The sequence below is a fragment of the Ischnura elegans genome, chromosome 2 (assembly GCF_921293095.1).
Source record: "Ischnura elegans chromosome 2, ioIscEleg1.1, whole genome shotgun sequence".
Lineage (NCBI taxonomy): Eukaryota > Metazoa > Arthropoda > Insecta > Odonata > Coenagrionidae > Ischnura > Ischnura elegans.
In genome coordinates, this window is record NC_060247.1 from 100,417,146 (window position 1) to 100,437,663 (window position 20,518).

Genomic DNA, 20,518 nt, shown 5'->3' on the forward strand with positions numbered 1-20,518 from the left:
TTTTACAATAATCATACAAATGTATCCGAGATAACAATGATACTATTAAGTGAGCCGTGATATTAAATGAAAGGGAAAATAAAATTTACGTTCGTTAGCAAACTAGTAACTCAGTTATGAGAAAATTAACGCGACTAAGCACAAATACAGAAATAGTAAGGTCAATGCAAATGATGCTGCAATCACTTTGTATAACAGCAATGTAATACTATCGATACTAAAACTTACTACAGTAAAAACAACTTCAATATTTCCGATAGAAAAAACGTATTTCTTGACATATCTCCAATATTTGTGCCTTAACTTTATCATCACCGAATGCTATTAGAGAAGGCATTATTTTACAAGGGCTACTTGCTAAGCTCTGTGGCTAACTCCAGGATTAAATCTACCCTAACTGACCTCAAGGTAAAAGGACTATAAGAATATCGCCTTTCCAAACGCCCCAACAGTTGCTCTTCATCCTGAAGTCCATCTTTTCACGTTCACTGGTCCCGTTACGCTGAATACGTTGATTGCGTTCCTTTAGCTTTTAACTCCACATTCCTACGAATCCCACGCGTTCGATGGAGGTGGAGGATGGTCAAGAGGCTGAGGGTCAAAGGGTCCAGAGCAAATGCAAATAGAGCGGCCAAGTGTTCACACCGCAACACCCGACTACTCGACTTTTGGACCGCCTCCTCTTCCCACGTCGAAAATTCCCCGTCCGCGTAAAACAAGAGGCTTTTGCCGACGTATCCACTTCCATATACCCCTGTTCTTCAAGTGCTAGTTGTGGGGTGTCCAAGGGTCTAGAAGGTGGGTGTGGAATGAATGCCCTTAGTCCTCAGAAGCATTTTTTTTCACTCTACGACTCCCACTCATGAAGACCCTATCCACTTGCTCCGTCAAACGCCTCGGCCCGAAAAGGCTTTATATAGGCTCATACTCGGCCTGCCCCGGCACTAAGAGGGAACTTCTCATCTCTTGCTCGTTCCATCCCTGTGGCTGCTCTCAACATTCCAATTCCCCATGATGGAGAGAAACATGAACCCTATTCTAGTTCGTAGAGAAAGCCGCGCTAATCCCTGGACGGTATCGAATAGTCCTCATGGGAGCAGGGAATTAGAATGGATGATGAAAATCTTTACAGTGCTATGATAAAATTGTTTATCCACTTGAAATACGAGGGAGTTTTTTTTTCAACCTTTAATAGCTCAGGAAAAGCACTATACAAGCGACAGAGAGGTACTGCGTGGTAAGGCAATTGCGCGTCCTCCGCACCACACGCTCAAGGAATTTCTTGCCGTAAGCTGTTAGTTTAAGGTTAGTAGCAATCTCATTAACTACACTGCCTTAATTGATTCTCCCGCCAAGTGTGCACTGCGGAGAGTCAGCCAGAAATCTCACGCATTGGCTTCAGCATTGACTTGTCTTGACCTTTATGTCGATAAAAGTGAGTTTTTCTTTCATGCAATCTGGCTAGAGTGTGAAATAGTGTTAGACATTACGTCCGTTCCCATTCAAAACAAAAGGAGAGACATGCTGACTTTACTTGACTGGAAGTGTTCTGATCCATGACAACGCCTGTCATCTCAGCGCTGATGAAGCCCAACTGCTACTTGAGCAATTTTAATAGGATATTTTCGATCACCAGCCGTGCAATACCAACCTAGTGCCGGGGGACTTCCATCTTTACGCTGACATGAATATATGGCTAGATAGCAAGCGTTTCCAAACGGGCGATGAGCATCAGGACAAGGCATGATTCACTGTAAGCCATTGGCGGCAACATTCCAGAAGGAAGGTATAGTAAAGCTTGTACATAGGCACGACCAATTCCTCAATCGCCGAGGCGATTATGTCGAAAAGACACCACAAGTGTGCTCAACATTTAGCAATGAAATAATAATTTTTAATCAATCACTTCGTCTTCTGATCAAGACCCATCGGAGGTTGTAAAAAAAATGCCCTCGTGGTAGGAAGAAAAAATTGACTATACAACTGTTGAGCTAAAGGTAAAGACAACGGTTAACACAAGTGTAGAACCTACCAGCACTTAACTTAGCGTTCATAATATCATTCTAAATATAAGTATTTCATACAAATTGAAAATAGGATTCATAAATGGATTTATTTAAAATAGATGAAGTTAGGTGTTCCAATGGAGAAATACTTGTTATCCATTTTGGAAAAAATTGTAATTCACACAGGGATTTCATGTAACTTTAACTACACGTGTGAACACAATGAAGCATAATCATGTGAAATGGAATCGTGGCCTGGGAGAGAAATCCCTTGCAATGATATAGAGGGGAGGAAGATAGAAGGTCTCAGTGGTGATTAAAACCAAGCTCAGAATTAAGAATATCTTGAGGCCCTAAATATATCCAAATTGTAGGCTCCTGAAAATTTTCCTGAAAGGAACTAGTGTAGCACCTCATACCATTGATTATTTTAATATTTTCGTACAAAACACAACAATACCCAAATCTGTATAGAAAGATTTCTCCCAGGAGAGACGTTAAGGATTGTGCTATCGTTAATTTTAGCAAGTTTTCACATCCCTCATAAAGTCTCGCAAGTAAGTTACAACCATGTAGTATCAATACACGTTAACCCCAGCTGAATTTTTCATAGAGAAAAGATTCCTGGTGAGTATGGCTCACGAATAAAATTTGCGAGAATTTTTACAAGATCTTAAAAACATAGTTACCAGTTAAGAAGAAATCATCAAAGGACGTAGGCCTCTCACGTGCTCAGTATGTCAAGGAAATATTTGAATAAGTTAAAAAGACTGGAGGCATAATACAGGCTTGGTATATATAGTGAATATTTTGCACCATTTGATCACAGTTCCTGCGGCTCCTCTAAATGTTCCACAACTCTCAAGGGGAACGACATGAACTCTGAGCCCGATTGGAAACGCCGAACTAATCCCTTGACGGCACAAGAGGTAAAATAGACCTCTTGGGAAAAGGCAAGGGAATGAAATGTGCAATCGATAGGGATCATCATAATCATCAATGCGTGCCACGCTCACTCAACACGAATCGAAGCCTCAGGCCACCGCGTAAGAGGAGTGATGTAAAGTCGGGGAACAGAGGAACACGTAATCATATGGCGTGCCATGGGCGGTATGTAGCGAAGGGAGTGAGGGAAGATATGTTGAATAAATAAGCAATACATTAAAATTGAGGGTGGAAGATTCAAAAGGGTACAAGTGGTTTTATTTTCTAAATAGAGTAAGGAACAGAAATCAGGCAAAGAAAACAAAGGAAATCGACCTCATATTTAATAGTACATTTGATTTTTCATTCGATGTCAGCACAGAAAGACACCCACTAGTATCCCTTGGCCACCGAGTTTTTGTATATTTCATTCATCAATTTCTGTCTTCATTGCCTTCTCACCGCCTCAACTAAGAACTTCTCAAAAAGTTAGCTTCTCAGCTATGAGGCGTTTCTATGAAAACTAGCTTTATTTAGCTGATATCGAATAAGACGGGCTCACACGAAAGAAATGGAAGATGATTAAAGAATTATTGATTCGTACTTTAACGTAACGACGACACCGCCATGTTGGCTTTACATCTTCCCATGTGGTTGTTCGTCAACGATAGTGGTCCGCCACATTTTGCGCGGAATACACATTTTTTTGCGATTGATAAATCGATTTACAGGTATTTGTAATTATTAAGCGAAATTCCGAATTTTGATTAGTTTGATATGTTTTTTTTTGTTGAGAATTTCCGCGGATATATTTTTATGAAAACATAAACCTAAATTTTAGTGAAATGGCTGTTCAAATAACTTTACGTATGCAATTTTCTCAAAATAAGAAAATCCGACCTCATTTTACTTGCTTATGACCATAGGCATTTCAAAAAAATATTTATGGATAAAGTTTTCGCCTTGGGCCAACATATGGAAACGATACGTACAGTAGAAGCCTCTTACGCAGACTCAAATGAACTTTGTTAACCCACCGTCACTGAACGGAACGTGTCTCCCTATTCACCAGAGATGTATAAAATATATATTTATAAAAGTTATATTCAAGTTCTCCAGCATGGGAGGTAGCCACATCGACCATTAAATATCAAAAATATCAGCGTATTTTTGTGCTAGCTTTTTATTTTTCAATTTTTTAACACTTGGCCACTTTTTCTCCCCTCAGCCATGCTCCAATATCAGGATTGTCGAACGTTCATAATTATTGTTAAGTCGAAAATCTATTTTTGTTGATAAAGGTCATGACAAATAATTCATATATTTTTAATCCCGCCACTTTCGTCAATGGTCCCGGCCAATATTATTATAATAGTTGTAAAACAATACAAATCAAGATGGAATTGAAGTTCTTCTGTGTATGAGTTAGTGATATCGACCACGCCTGCCCGATGCCACTCAAAAAAATGACTATCAACAGCATGCGTGTATTTTTGAACGAGCGACTTTTTTCTTCGATTTTTCTTTTTTTTTTGTCACCTGACCTCATTTCCTCGTCTCAACCCCCTTCTCCGACGCCCCCTGGTGCGTGAGCGTATCGCTGGAGTTACGCGACCCCGTGCGAGGGTGCGACCCATAGTGCGTGCGTACACTGAAGGCCACACCCTCCTCCTCTCTCTCTGAAGCATTCCCTGCCACAAACCCCCTGCCCCCAAACCATTTCCCGTCTCCTCCCAAAGGAGGTGGGAATACCGGTTCATTTGGATGATTCGGCTCTTTATACAGCTGATGAGTAACAGAAATCAGTAGGGAAAATCACCAAGATTTATTGGATGGCACAAAAATTCCTCTTATCTGTGAAAATAAGTTAAAATGTCGTCCCTCATTGTTGATACCTTGAAGTCTATGAAATATAAAGAATTTTCATTTCTAAATGAACTTTTTCTCGCTCAAGCTTAAAATAATCACTCTTCAATCTACAACGCGAGTGGAAGTTTAACACACCAATGTTCCACATCAAAAAATTATTTTGCTTAGGCGGGATTAGAGCCCGAATCTTCCAATTGCCAATTCATGCCACTAAGAGCACCACTACCTTCACGAATAACTGTGACCATTTTAAGCAATTTCTCATCTCCTATAAACGTGTTAGTTTAACGTGATGGAGCAAGGTGATATTCTTATTATTTGCATAAACAGTCAATAATAACTATTTTAATAACTATTAAACCCAATGTTAGTTTCTACTTTTTCACTTAATTTTATGTGGACGGAATGAAAAAACCGATCGAAACTTCCTCATATTTAGATAACCTAAAATCGGTAATTCTGAGCTCACAGGATCCGATCAGGTGTTAAATCTTCAGATTTTCCATCCAAATCAACGCTCGTTTGTAACAATTATGGTGAGTTAGTCTTCTCTTAGACCATTATAGCCCAATGTTGCTTCTAAGTAACCTCAAAAATATATGAATTTTCAACAATGATTTAAACTACGTGCTCATTTGTGCTGTAAAGTATAATGGCGAAATTATTTTAAAAATGTTTTACTGTCACAATAATTGTGATTAAGCAGAAAATTTTCACATGTTGAAAATGAGAAGTCATGAAACTTAATTTCTCCCAAAATTTACTGTTGGTTAGGAAGGTTTAAATCCTTCGATTTAAAAAAATCGTTCATTTTGAAGGATACGAACTGATAAAATTATTTTACTCATTCGGTCGATGCTCATGCATCGTTCATTCTGAATGAATCATTCATGAACGACTCATCTCTACCGCCAACTCCCACCCTTCCCCGTTCTCCCTTCCCTTTATTCAACCACCCGACGACGCTCCTTCACGCCCGAGATGACGTGCCACTTTAATGAGGATATGTCAGTCGGGTGCTCAACGGCCGGTGCGGCGGTGTATGATACGCACTGCGCCGGCGCCTGCTGCTCGGTTAGGACTGTCTGGGTGCGTCTGGAGCCACTGTGTTACTTCTACTCCCCATGCTAGACTATCTCCTCTCTCTCCCTCTCTCCCATCTACTCTAACAATAGAACCTAGCTCCTTACCACAGCCTCCGAGGAAACACACAAGACGTGTGATTACTACGCAGTAACAAAAATCCGAGGCCAGCATTCGTTATTGTTGATCGAATTTTTAAAAATTATTTACACCTACCGATAAAGAGGGCAACGATTCATTTTTACCCATAAGCCCAGCTAGTATTGAAGCCAAATCCTATCCCTATTCTCTCCACCTAAATGCCCTGCAAATATATTTATTTGCAGGAACAGAATACAATACATACCATGCATTTGTGTCTTAGAGATTGGGGCCTTTTCATTTTACAAAACACAAGCTTACAACATTAAGTAATCGCACTGGGGAATATAAAAATGTATCAAAGTTAATGCTAATAAATAAATATTACGAAAATTAGTGACCATTGTATTTTATTAAAATAAAATTTTTATTATTGATAAAATACTTAAAACCAAACGCTAGCATTAATAAACATTTACACAAGTCAGCTTGGAATCCTCTTAAAACAATATCTATACAATCCAATACACAGCACTATAATATTGGAGACGATTTCCTAGCTGACGGAGCTAAACTGTGGAATAAGCAGCCTAAACATTACAGAACTTACATTAAGAAAGCACAGTCACTTTAAGCAAGTTTTAGATAAGCCAAAAAATAGCACAACCTAATTCACGTGTATCCCAAAGTGTAACGAGTACATCCGTGAATTACATGAACGCATGCACAAAGGCCCGAGCGAAAAGTAACCAAAAAACGACCGCTCGAAATGTAAAATTGTTGCTCGCACGATTGAGAAAAATATTCAGCTTATAGAATAGCATTGTGTACCCCGATTAAAAAGGGTTTTATCCAGATAAATACTGATGGCAGAAAATAATAATAACTTCCTCATATTAATTGATACCCCGTAAAATTGGAACTTAAACGTATAGACGAAACACATTAAAGCCACCATTGCACTGGCTACACAGGTGGGACTCGAACCCGCAACCTTCGGAGTGGCAATCGAGGACTTATCCCCGCCACCACTGAGACCAACATATTGCATAACAAATTAATTTTTATATGTGGCTATTATGCAAAATATTCTAATTAAAATTCAGTGCATATCGCTGTCTTCAATGTCTTGAACATAATTACCAATAAAAATTACATAATTCGTTGTTTCGGGCGTGACTTCACGGAATTTGTTTAACATGCTGTATGATACGTAACTTCCAGTATTCAGTTTATGGTTAAAAGTCCACTTTTTTACATTTTTAAGTTTTTTTTACATTTTATTATAAAAATAACATTATTGCAGATAAATAACATTATCGTCAACTTAACAGAGAAATGCAATGTAATATATTTAACGTGTAAATTTTATGGCCAAATTTCCACTAAAATTCATGCTCACGGCTAAGGAAATATTTCTACACATCCTTAATTCTCTTTGTCTGTCTCGAGTGTGCTGAGAGATCATCCTCCCTCTTGCTAAAACCACAGAGTCGTCGTGATGTGTGTGGTGATGGCGGTCGAGTTGGTGTTGGATGGTAGGCATAACAAGCGGGGTAGTAGGAACAGAAGAATGGATGGAAGCGTAATGAATGGCATATGATGGCGTGTGAGAGAGAGAAGGAGAGAGACGATCATTGTGCGTGGAAAGCACAAATTAAATTCCTCTCGCAACGTCTTTCCCTTTCTCCTCCTCTTTTATGCGACTCACAACACCACCACCCTCACTCACACTCCATATCTTACCCTTTCTTTATCCTCCCTCCACTGACTTTTATTCTCTCTACTTTCATTCACTCCCTCGTCTATCCATTACCATTCTTCACCCGTGCTCACTCAAAAAAAACGATAATAGAACACCGAATAGCTGCCTTATGTGCAAGCGCAGTAGTATTGATGTTTAGGCCACATACATCGAAGGACATTTCACGGCCTCATCATTTTTATGAGTCAACGCATGAGTTAAGGATAAAATTATCAATGAATAATCATTTCAAATTTGTATATGTACTTGTTGAAAATATGATCAAATTATCTGACAAATGATACATTTGTGCAATCAAGTTAACAGCGATTTGCGCACGAAAAAATAAAAAATTATACAGATTAAAATACTCATGCATGATTTTCTTCTCTTGCGACACACAATTGTCATTTTTCTGAATTCGGATTTCTGGAAAGGCGTCATGCTATTTAATTGAATTTTTATTCCAATAAAGTGGAAAACGAAGTACGAAGATGTAGATGGCTTATTCCAACGTCTAGCGCGAACTGGCATCTTGAGTGAAATCACCAAAACCACACCAGAAAAGTGAGACTTACCATCCTTTTAGAAAAAATAGAAACTTTTCCGCCATGACTAAACTCTTAGAGATGTGTAATAAATTATTTAGCTTACATGGTCTCTAAGGCAAATGCATTAATCACAATATAAGGAAGATTTTAAAAAGTAATGTTTCCTATTCCTGGTTATAGCCATTCAAAAATAGCGAAAAATAGAGCGAAAAGAATTACCACTCACTCACATGGTTTCAACCTGAACGTAATTTTTGCCTTCACTAATCATAAAATGCTGAAAACTGCAAATAAATTTCTCCATCCTAAAGCGCAAGAAATTGCATGAATTTAAAAGACTTGAAAAGCTATAAGCATAATCACAATGACACAACATATGTTTCATTGTTAATCAGAAAGGCATCATTAATCTATTAATTTCATCCTGAATGTATATAAAAAGCCGACTAAATTTCACTAAGTAGGTACTCAATAGTAATAAGTTCTGTAATTCAACGATATTTTCAACATTCAATTGTATTTTTATTTACAAATAGGTTAAAAATTGCATGAGATCGTAACTTTATATTTTATATTTTTACCCTAAATTGCGACCTAAAACTATCATTAATTTCATTGAGTTTTTACTCGACTTTTAGATATGTCAAGTAGAACTTCAAGAGAAAATGGAGCTGTTAATTATGGCTAGACAGGAAATGCTACAGAATCCACTGCAATGCTTGAGAAGTTTGTCCTGCTAACGCCATTGAATGTGCATTTAAGGGTGAATAACCGTAGATGTGTCTGGTGAATTGGAATATTTATATTGAATAACAATTTTATCATGCGAGACTTGTGAATCTTATGTCACATTGCTTAGAAAATTCAATACGTTTTAGTTTATCCATAATAGGAGAACATTGAAAGGTCCGATACATGTCTTTCTCCTCTACGTAAGTACGTTTTGATAGCAATTCTCAAAATCCCCACTTAATCTTATCTATTCTGTTACAAATTATATCCTTGAAGTGTTGCTCTTTTGGGAGGGCGTATAAATTTTCGACACGCCCAAAAAAACATGACAGTTCGGGTCTGCAAAGGTCGTCTCTTTCCCCTTGTCGGATGAATGTGGTTGGGAGGAGTAGTCACGTGGCTAGGAAACGAGGAGGCATTTTCAAACGAAAAAGCAAAGCCTCAACCACTCCACCCTCTCTCTATCTCTCCCCCTCATCAAGGGAAAACGTTTTCTCATGTTACCACGCACGCAAAGCGGCGCTCTCATCCGCGAAAACAAACGCATCGCGGAGAGCAAAAGGCTGCTGACGAGGGGATAAAAGAAAGGAACACACACACAATCGGTAGGCACGCGATCACGCGGTTAGGGAGAAAAAAAAGCAACACGTGCCACATCGAGGCACAGAAAATGGTGCCTATGAGATGTAGGAGACTATTCTGCGACTTTGGTGCTAATCCTTTTTTGCGTGAAAAGGAAACAAATTTAGTCACATCAAAGCGTTCTTCCCTGACCCAGCTGTGATGTAATTTTGTAGCGTTTAACTTTTCCGTCACGACTAGTCTAAACCTGGAACTAATGGATTCTAGGCAAATATTTTCGTATTTGAGGAAATTGCTTGTTTGAACAGCAACAGGAACAACTCCTCTGGTGACATAAATCAGACGATACATAATAAATACCTATAGGTCATTCCACCGCATTTCAATAAGCAATTAACACTAAGGGTGTCAAATTTCGTTGAAAATATTTGCATGGATCTAAATAAATCTTAAACTAAATGCTTAGAAAGTGTTTTGCGAAAACAATATAATTCACAGATACTGAGGAAAATGCATAAATACCTGATAATTTTTACCAGCACGATAATCATGATCCGTGATTTTCTCGGAGAAAAGTGTCATTATGGCTGAATTATTATTTATTTCAAATAGGCAATGAGTCCATTAATGACCAATTTATTTCTTTGACCTTGGAAAAATAACGCTTACCGCTAAAACAGATTATATCATTTGTGCCCTCACATTTCAATGCAGTTCACTTCGATCTATATTAACATTCAACGTATTCAATTTTCTGTTTCGATTCTAAGACTTACTGGTGTCCATCTTATTCAGTTTTACGCTGTGCGCTTATTTTCTACTTGTTGGAACAAAATTTGGGTTTCTTACACGTTTAATCCTCTACCCGTCGCCCAAGATTCGATGCATAAAAGTCGTTTGCAATGCTTAGAGACAATTTTTATAGGATGTTTATTATTTTTTGTTATCGTTTTAATGCCGATGCCACCTTTAGCATCAATTTATTACCTATATAATATTTGGGAGAAGAATTTAAGCGTTCTCTTCAGCTGATTGTGCTCCAGAAAATTGTTTGAAAATCGAGAAATCCGTTCTCTAATTAGAAATGGAAACAATTATTATCCCCGTAAGTGTTTTTTTAGGCTGACTTGTAAATCATTTATGTGGAGAATATAAGGTTTTTACCCGCCAAGGGCTTACCTAAGAGTAAAGGGCTAGTCTAAGCTTACATCTATTCTCCTCCGCATAGATGACTGTCTAGTCAGCCGAAATACCTGTTCAGAAGATATTTATTTTTTCCAACTTTAAGTTGCATTCGGAATTTATTACGAGGGGATCGGGTAGGTGTTGTGACTGGAGTGTTGGCTTCCCACCCCATGGGCTCGGGTTGAAATCCCGGCGGTGCAGAGAATATTCAGAGACTTCTCGATCCCTGCATGAATGTAATATGGAGGACTCTTCAAGCGCATCACCCACACTCCGTCCGTCGGATGGGATGTTGAGCCATGTTCCTCAAGGCACCTTTTGTTTAGAGTAAGCTGATGCCCACACCGGGTTTCTCTCCACCCTTTCATCCATACCCATCCCTTATGGCACAAATGACCTCAGCTGTCGGTCGCCTCTTTCAAATGCCATGCCCTATAATCAATGAAAAGTTAAGAGACTGAATGGGACGTTAAGCCGCGGTCCCCTTGGCACCTGTTCTATGAGAGTAAGCGAACTCCGACGCCCGGTTTCTCTCCATCCTTCCTTCCATATCCTTCCCTCATAGTGCAAATGACCTTAACTATCGGTAGCCTCCTCCAAATACCAAATACTTTAACTTTGCGTTCGGATTTTCCTATATTCAGGCTATTTTATTTCAAGTTTTCTTGGATATAACACTATTACTTATACCACTTATTTTTTACTCGGGTTTCGATGAATTATCATCATCTTCAGACGCACGTTTATATGAAGATGATGATAATTCATCGAAACCCGGGTCGCGCTATGTAAAAAATAAGTGGCATAAGTAATTGTGTAATATCCAAGAAAACTTATAATGGAATACCACAAAGTTAATAATGAGTAAGTGAATTTTATTTTACTTCAGTCATATTGCTGATAAAAACTGATGAATACCATTTCATCACTACACATAATCAACCTTCGCATTTCTACACGGAGCAAATTACTGTGCAACAGCCCACCTACCTCATTCGCTTACGAACACTGTTGTCGATCAATCTTCGCCCCAACAGTCCGACAAACAAACCAACCGTGGAGATGCGTCCGATAGCATTCAGTCCCACCATCACGTCTCGTCCTGCGTGAAAAAGCACCCGTCCACCCGCAGCCGTTAAATGAAATTCGAAGGAAAAACGCCGGCACTGAAAATTAAGCTGCGCGACGGGGACGACCACCCGCGCCCCGTCGCATAGCAGCAAAGGGGTGGAGTGGGCCCCTCTCTTCAGCCGCAAACCGCATATTTCACACAGTTCTGTATCGAGTTCTCTCCGCACGCTCGTGTATGGGCACAAATCATGGATCCGCAAAAACCATTGCAACTGCAGTCGGAGCGTGTGCCTACACTACATGTGGTATTGGTGTAACAGTGTAGGCAGCAGGTACCTACTTGATTTATGGGGTGCATCGTGTAGCGTCGTGCCTTTTATAAAATGGCATTTACTGTTTCTTATATAATTAATGAGCAAGTATTTATTCTGTAATGATTGGTTATTTTTCTATGAACTTCTGGAGGAAACTAAATGGCAAATAGAGATATCGCCTTCAACCTTTATCTACAACTGCTAATATAATGTGTGGACTTTGCACTATACTTCCTCCCCCAAAAATGTCCATACATATCCCCCGGAAGTTTATTTTTCATCAAATAAAATATTTTCAACTATAAAAACTTAAGTCGTAATTCAGCACTAGCTCAATTGATCGTTTATTATCTTCGGAGTTGAAAACTGATTTTTCAGCGAATTTTGTTGTTATAAGATTGTTTATAAATGTTATACGGGGTTTTTAGGGAGTGTTTTGAGTAGATATGGAAAGAAATGAAAGTGGACAGAAAAGTGAAATGAGATATAATCTGCTATGGGGAAAAAACGTTGATACATAATAAAAAATGCGACGATACAGTAAAGGATGGTGGAGGTTATTTTGCATATTTACTTTTCTTTCTTTCAGTTATTTTCTAGTGCCTTGATTCCACTTATCGATGGCAAAATCGGCGAGGAACAGTTTATTTAGGGAGATATTTATAAAAAACATTATAATGTTATTTAAAGGGTTAACTTGCGTGAAAGGATTATCAGCAATGTCCATATGCTTATAGCATATAGTCGAAAATCATTTTAAATAATACATAATGGTGAATTTGCAACAGCTCGCAGTTATTTCTAAAATATGATGCTTCCTGAAAGTACTGGCAAATCCTCCATCGTCCGGTATGTAACTAACCCTGAAGGTATTGTCGCAATTCTCGCACCGAAGGGAAATTTTTTCTCTTTTTAAATACGCATGTGTGTCAAGGCACAATGCTGTGGAACGGTATATTAGATAGTCTAGTGAAAAGGTCTTCCGAGCCAAAAAATCAAGTTCCACTGAAGTAAGAACTGTAACTTTAATATTTATTAATTTCATTGTGCTCATAATTTCAAAATTGAAGTTTCTCAAAAACGTACTGGTTTTCAAGGAGTTTGGCAACTTATTCGGTTTTTCGCTGTGCGCTTGTTTTCACCTCCAACAAGGAAAGAATTTGATTCACCACAATGATAACCATTCAATCGGATGGAACGAACGGAGAGGGCGCGGGTGAAAATTCGCTAACATGACCGTTGCATCCACAACTCAACTCCATGACGCGTACACGCGGGGGGGCTTCCAGAAAAAATACATAAAAAAGCAATTGCCTCCCGTCATTTCGAGTGATATGCCGAAAAAATCAATTCTTGTTATGTTTCCATCGATGAATGCTTGAATATCCTCTCTTTTTCATGCACGGGCGGATAGACTAGCGGAATTCTAAAGCTAACAACCTCAATGGACAACAATTTATAAAGAATTTTTACTGCTTAAATTTTAAATGCGATGGTGGTTGGCGTAACATGGTGAAACTCCTTCATGATGCACAAAGGTTAAGAAAACACTTAGCTGTTTGTCACAAAATAAAATATATTGCTGAACTTGATTTTTTGGCTCGGAAGACCTTTTCACTAGACTATCTTATAAAGCGTTCCACAGCATTGTGCCTAGACAGACTTGTGTATTTAAAAAGAGGAAAAATTTCCCTTCGGTGCGAGAATTGCGAAAAATATATTTTATTTTGTGAAACAGCTAAGTGTTTTCTTAACCTTTGTGCATCATGCTTAAATTTTTATACTGTTAATTCATCTTCCAGAGGAAACTAAAAAGCAAACAGAGATCTCGCCTTCAACCTTCATCCACAACTGCGACTATGATGTGTGGACGTTGCACTATACTTCCTCCCCCAAAAATGTCCATGCATATCCTCCGGAAGTTTACTTTTCAGCTAGATACCAAGACATAAACACATTTCAATCGAGTGAAATAAAATATTTCCTTATATAAAACTTATCTTCCACTGAAGGAGTCGTAATTCTACACTAGGCTTACTTAATTCCTTCGATTTAACACCTCCAGCTATGGACGGAGATGGATTGCCCCTGAAACATTTTTATCTCTGAGTTAATTAATGCTCTTCATGCTCTCTGGATGTTATCAAACATTCTTGTGAATTAATTTACACAGCCGTAAAAATGAAACTGCTTGATACCTCAGGGGCCCATAATTCAACGACGAGGAATGGCGATGGATCTATTTTTTTTTAAATATTTTCCGCTACGCTTCAAGCCACAGGTCACACCTGAACCTCTCCACAAGGTGTGACATCTAGCGCTCGTGAAAGCTAATTCTTTAATAAAAAATGCAGGTAGATTTGTTTGGCATGTCAAAAGAAAATATTTTAACTGTTATCGCTTTCCTTTAAAACAAGGCGATAAATTTGTATCGCGGTTTTTATCTTTATTGAAAATTTGAGCATTTGAGTATTTGATATTAATATGGGTTGTAAACAGGTAATAATATTCTTAAAAATATTCTTCAAAAACAACATTCCCATTATGCTCAATTTGATTAATTTTTTCGTTTCCTTAAGCTGATAAAATACAGGATGTAATCAACAAATGTTTATGCGGTAGGTGTAGACATCATAAAATTTCAAGCAAAGATTACTTAAAGCGGCTTGCTATCTTTTACCACGGTGGAAAACATTAAGATTTTGCAATATTGCGGAAATATTCTACGACATGCCCGATATTTCATGAATTGACCTACATCATAACTAAAAAAAAACTCCAAACTGGAAGTTCAGTCTACTAAGTTGACATTGACTTCTCTTTCCCACCTAAATAAGTATTTTATGGCCAAATTAAATAAACCGTCTATTAATGTATACAGGCGTATTCCTAATGACTTACCATTATTTCTGAGGTATAACCTGGGAAAATAAGAGCGAACTGCAAAAAATTTAGTCAGTTTAGTCAATGTAGATGAATATAATTTTGTTACCTTTAAAAATGTATTCAATAAACTTAGAAATAAAATTAGATTCAATTTAAAAACTACTCTATACAGCAAAGAGAGAGAACATGAATTGAGGCCACATGATTACATCATAGGCACATCATCCACACGCCTTCATAAATAATTAATTTTATCTAGTTCTATATAACACATACACCAGGTGGAATTGTTCTAAAAATGAAATGATCCCTACGATTCAATATCATCTAAACTATGATAAAGGTGACTTGCCGAAATTTGAGACTGCTTCGTTAATAACAGTAGCTTTCGTTACTTTGCTTTGGTTAAACCACGCAGATTATGCTTGGTTTACAAAATTAAACAATTTAATCAATACACAAACTTTAACTCAATTTACGACCTAATTCACGGAGCCAGGTGAATGCATGCACCATAACCCACATATCATAATAAATTCAATCCTTGAGCTAGCTTCAGAGTGAAACAGATTTAGAGGACCAAATGAAACAAATTTTTGCAGCAAAAATATTCGCACCCAATAGGAAAAGGCAACCTGCCGGAATCTAGTATAGTTTATAAATAAAATTAGATTCTATTTTGTACATGTAGGTAGTTTTCTTATTTTTGGTCTACTTTACGGCCTGCTTCGCAGATCTTCTGAGAAAGGACATGGATTTAAGCCAGAAGGATGCCTCTCAGAGGCACCGTCATCCATTCTTCAATACAAAGTCCGCCGCATTTGCCAGTGGCTTTTGCTCGTTTGATTGAAACCGTCCTTCTTCTCTTCCCCGTGGGGCAGCGTGCTGGTTGGTGGAGGAAAAAAAAAGGAAGCGGATCTCGTGTACCATTTATCAGCAGGAGAGGGGAGACCGGATCACGCTCACGTGGCCTCATGTATTCTTGATGACGCGCTTGTTTCTTCTTTTTTTCCCACACACTCCTTTTCGCCCATCAGCCACGTCACTAGGCAACCAACCTTCCATGATGTAGTACAGAGGGCTCTGGGCGTTTCGCAACCTTCCGTCCACCCCTCCGCGCGTTTACACTCCCATGAATACATTCTGATGACGTATTGATGCTTGAATAATAACCGAGAGAGATGGGTCCCCTAAACAAAACCCCTGATGATGAGCACGCTTCAATGGATACGGGAGTCGATCTGATGACGCAATGGAATAAAAAAAGTGAATCTCTCCGTATCTACAGTAGATTTATCACGCGCGATCGGTTTCGACTCTCTACTATTAATTAAAGGCTACAAATAGTATGATAAATCGTTCCAGGATTCTTGGATAGTTAACTTTTACTTAAACGACTACTTTTTTACATAAATTGATCCGTGCGTCGATGAATAATCTTCATCATCACGCGTAAATTATCATTAATTACTCCTAATGATAATAGCTCAAATCGAAACCTGGGTCGCTTTACACAAAAAGTAGTGGTAAAAGTTAACTATCGAAGAAACCTTATAGTGGAATACCACACAGTGAATAATGAGTTTTTGAATTTAATCTCTGAATCGTCCCAGCGCGGAATTTTCATCCACTTGCATCTTTACAAAGACGCTGATATTTTCCGCGCCAATTTCAAATCTAATCGAGTTGCAGCAAAATCTATGCATAAATAGCAATTTTAAGACGCTCAAACTACAAGTGGGATACCTATGGGCGTATTTTTCTGTAAATAATTGCATTATTTAAAACTAGTATATGTCCGAGAAGAATAAAAAAAGGTAATGCGAATGTCATTCATGTCTCATGTCAGTATAATTAAGAATGAAAAGTACAGCAAGCCATGAAATCCTTTTGCATTACAATGAAATTGAAGGACTGTACAGAAAAAATGGCATATTCATGTACATTGGTGCGAAAAAAAGACGTGATTGCAATTCCAAGTCACTAGAGAGCATAAAAGTTGCGTTGAAAAATACACGGAAAGCAAATTAAAAATTACTCCTGCATTACAATGCATTGAAATTGAAAAGGAAATTAAGCTCACATATTACTCGCTTCACGAAGAATTTCGACCTCGACGGAGATCTTGGTCCAAATCGTGGACATCAAACGTTAACGTCAGCAAGCATGGTACGCATGAAGTAAAATAAAGTTTTTCCTTCAGTCAGTGCTGCAATCCGAAGGTTGGCTGGGATAGGTAAGAGCAGAGCTCACCCAGATATAATCCGTGGGTGCATGAATGCCACACGTTCAAGGTAGCGGGGTCATTTCTTTGCCTTGTGCTTCCTCGAACTTCGAGGAAATTTGATTGGGGATGTCCAAAGGCTTTACCCGTGAACCTTCGATCAGCTGCTGAGTGCTGTACCCTCTTGGCTATGAGGCTCCCAATATTTTCCCTTAGGGGTTGTAAATTCGTTCTCTATGGGCTTTTGGTGGGCAGGAAATGAACCTTACACGGTTTTCAACTGCAATGAAATAAAGTAAATTCAATTTTTTTTATATTTTCCGCGCCAATGAAAAATATAATCGAGTAACCGCAAAATCTATACATAAATTGCATCTGTAGATGCCCAAACCTCGATCAGGGTATATATATAATAAGTAATAAAAACGTAATACATTACAGAAACCTTTTATGAGGTTAACTTACAAAAATGTAAATACATGTTTGTTTTAAACAATTCAGTACATAGAAAATTAGTTATGAGACAACCTTAAAGTGTTGTTACAAAAGTCGGTATTCTCAAAATGTTTGTAACCATCCGGATCCTTTTTACCACTGGGAGGTTACCCTTCAGCCCCCCCCAACGTAGCCCCCCCTTTTCCCTCTCCTGGATCCGCCACTGATGTGTAGCGATAAGTGGTTTTCTGTCGAGTACAGATGGAGTAGAAAAGAAGATATGGAGTTGGCATAATCATGCTCTTCACGAGTAGCACCAGAGTGCTCTCAGCCTTGCCTTCTATTCATAGCGAGCACACTCCACCTCAAGAACTCATCGCATGTTATACGCGTGGGAGATTGGGATAGAAGATTAAAAAGCCTCCGCCGTTGTTATGATTCGAAGCCATCCCCTCGCCATAAGCAGCGAGCTCTTCAGGCTAAGTTGGCCACCACCCGTTACGCAAATTCACCCGCAGGACTTGAGTTCAACGACTGGACTGGTGAAAATATAATAAAAGTAATTTTTTCGCGATGATTTACATCATTTTCATGTATTTTCGGCGAGTCAGCATTTTATACAAATTACATCAATAAACATATCCTTTAAATTCCCTTTAATTCATTATCTACCATACCCTCGTTGACATTTAATTTACAGCGCCTGAAAGAAGGAATGATATTCCACTCAAAATGTATTTTTGGGTAGAAAGTTTTGAGGCAACTAGTTTCCATTGTCCCTCTTTTGTGGATTTTTGGACATTTTAATATTAATGCAGAGCTCAATTAGATTACGTGGTAAAATATTTGACATGCTTGAGGAAAATGAATTTCATTTTTGGTCATGTTTAAAATGAGGCCTTGAGTGCGGTCTGGACACGATCCTGGATAAATGGATGCTAGAGACAGTTATATACGAGGAGAGGATGTGGTTCGAAGATGGTGTGTGGAAAATGGACCTAAAGGTTTGAAAGTGAAATTAAATAAAGTAAATTCCATATTTGAAAGCATGCTGGAATGCGGGTTATAGGTGCTACTTAGGTTTTTAATATTGGAAAATCACCACTTTAATAAACAGTCATGCATTGGAGTTTCCTTCACATCGGCTATCAAATGCAAAACACTCATTTAATCGATCATAATACATCATTTTTCAATTTAAATGCCCTATATATAAATGTCTCTACCCTCTAGGAGTTCAATCATTCTGCGTGATAGGGGGAAAACGCAGTTTGTTAACTACCCGTCATTTGAAAATCCCGCTGTGAGCGCCTACTGAAGTGAGTCAGGTAGGATTTTCTGCTCACGTACGGCTCCTGTACAATATCTATTTCATATGCAGTGAAACCTCTGTTTATGGACACCTCTGACTTTAGGACAGTTATCATTCCCTGGCGGAAGGATATGCATTTGCATAAGGATAAAACTTCTAGTACACGTTCTCTTCCAATTACGGAAACGGACACTTTTTAGGATAAATTTTACTCTTTTACGGACACAATCGCCATGGGTTTTCTCGCTGATCTCCCAAAAATTTAGTTTTATTTTTAATAAAAGGATTCAATTCAGTTGGCTTAAGTCCCTACATTATAATAATTTCGGGGTGGTAATAAGCTTAAAAAAGAGGTTTCCTTTGGGTCAACTCCAATTTACGGACACCTCTCACTTACGGACACATTTTTGAGGACTGTCAGTTTGATGAGAGTTTCATTGTACTACGAATACTTTATTTTTCAAAATTAATATCCAATTAGAAAAACCCCTCCAGGACTTATAATTTAATCATTCTGCGTGAAGGGGGAAAAATAGTATATTCCCTGTCCGTCACCAGCAGATCACAGCGCTGTGAGCGCCGCTGAAGTGCGGCAGGTAGATGCAATAGGGTAGTTTCCTTCATCAAAGAAAACGAAAGGCATTGATTGCGATTCGTTACCCACCATTAGTGTATTCATAATACACATATTATGTGGTTTTTGAAATACCGGTTTAGACGAATGGCAAGGGTCAAATTTTATCCTCATTTGAAAAAGGCCAGATTGGCGCCCATGCGATTCCACTCCGCATGACGTCACAGGGACCTAGTTTCTACACGAGAGGATAGGAGTTATACATCGTCTGAGGTTACCAATGCATGCATGAGGCACAGAGCTCAGGAAACATGTCTTAATAATCACCTATTAAAACTGGCTAAGTTCGGAAAGTTTTCTTCGTTTGATAAGGTATTAATAAACCTTTTTTAAGCCAAGCGCTACCATCCAGCAAGGTACTCAGCTATCCGCTAGCATCCTGCGACGTATCAGCGCTAAGCCTCGCCTCGAGGTCACCTCACCGGGCGGGAGGGGGAACCAGAAATACGAAGTACGGAGATATTTCCCGGCATTCATACTTAAGCGTCGCGTTTTCGCGCGCTTGAAAATTTTCACTTTTCATTTAATCGCGAAAAATAGATGTTGTCATTTAAAAATCTAAAAGCGTGAAATACGTACTCCAGGAGTAATAATCTTTCGATTAAAGCAATAAAAAAATAATAGGAAACCACCCTATTATCGGCTAACACGCAACTCCTGTAAAGTCTCTTTTTTATATCCTATCAATAAATTATTTTTAAATTTATTTGCTTTAACCTTCAGGAATTATAAATAATCTTTCTGCGTGACAGGGGTAAAAAGAATTGTGTTACCCGCCCATCATCGGCAGATCACCACGCAGTGAGCGCCGCTGTAGAGAGGTAGGTAGGAGGCGATTATCTGCTCACACGCGGCACCTGTACAATCTCACCCCGGGGACTGACA

The 20,518-nt window shown here is 38.5% G+C and overlaps 1 protein-coding gene across 1 annotated transcript in view; it reads left to right on the forward strand.

Moving 5' to 3' along the window:
- Window positions 1-5,780: 5,780 nt before the first annotated feature.
- LOC124153224 (transmembrane protein 151A-like) overlaps window positions 5,781-20,518 on the forward strand; it is a 135,592-nt gene continuing 120,854 nt past the window's right edge. The window contains exon 1 of the mRNA XM_046526323.1: window positions 5,781-5,888. Within this exon, the coding sequence (XP_046382279.1) occupies window positions 5,781-5,888 (108 nt within the window). The remainder of the gene's footprint in view (window positions 5,889-20,518) is intronic.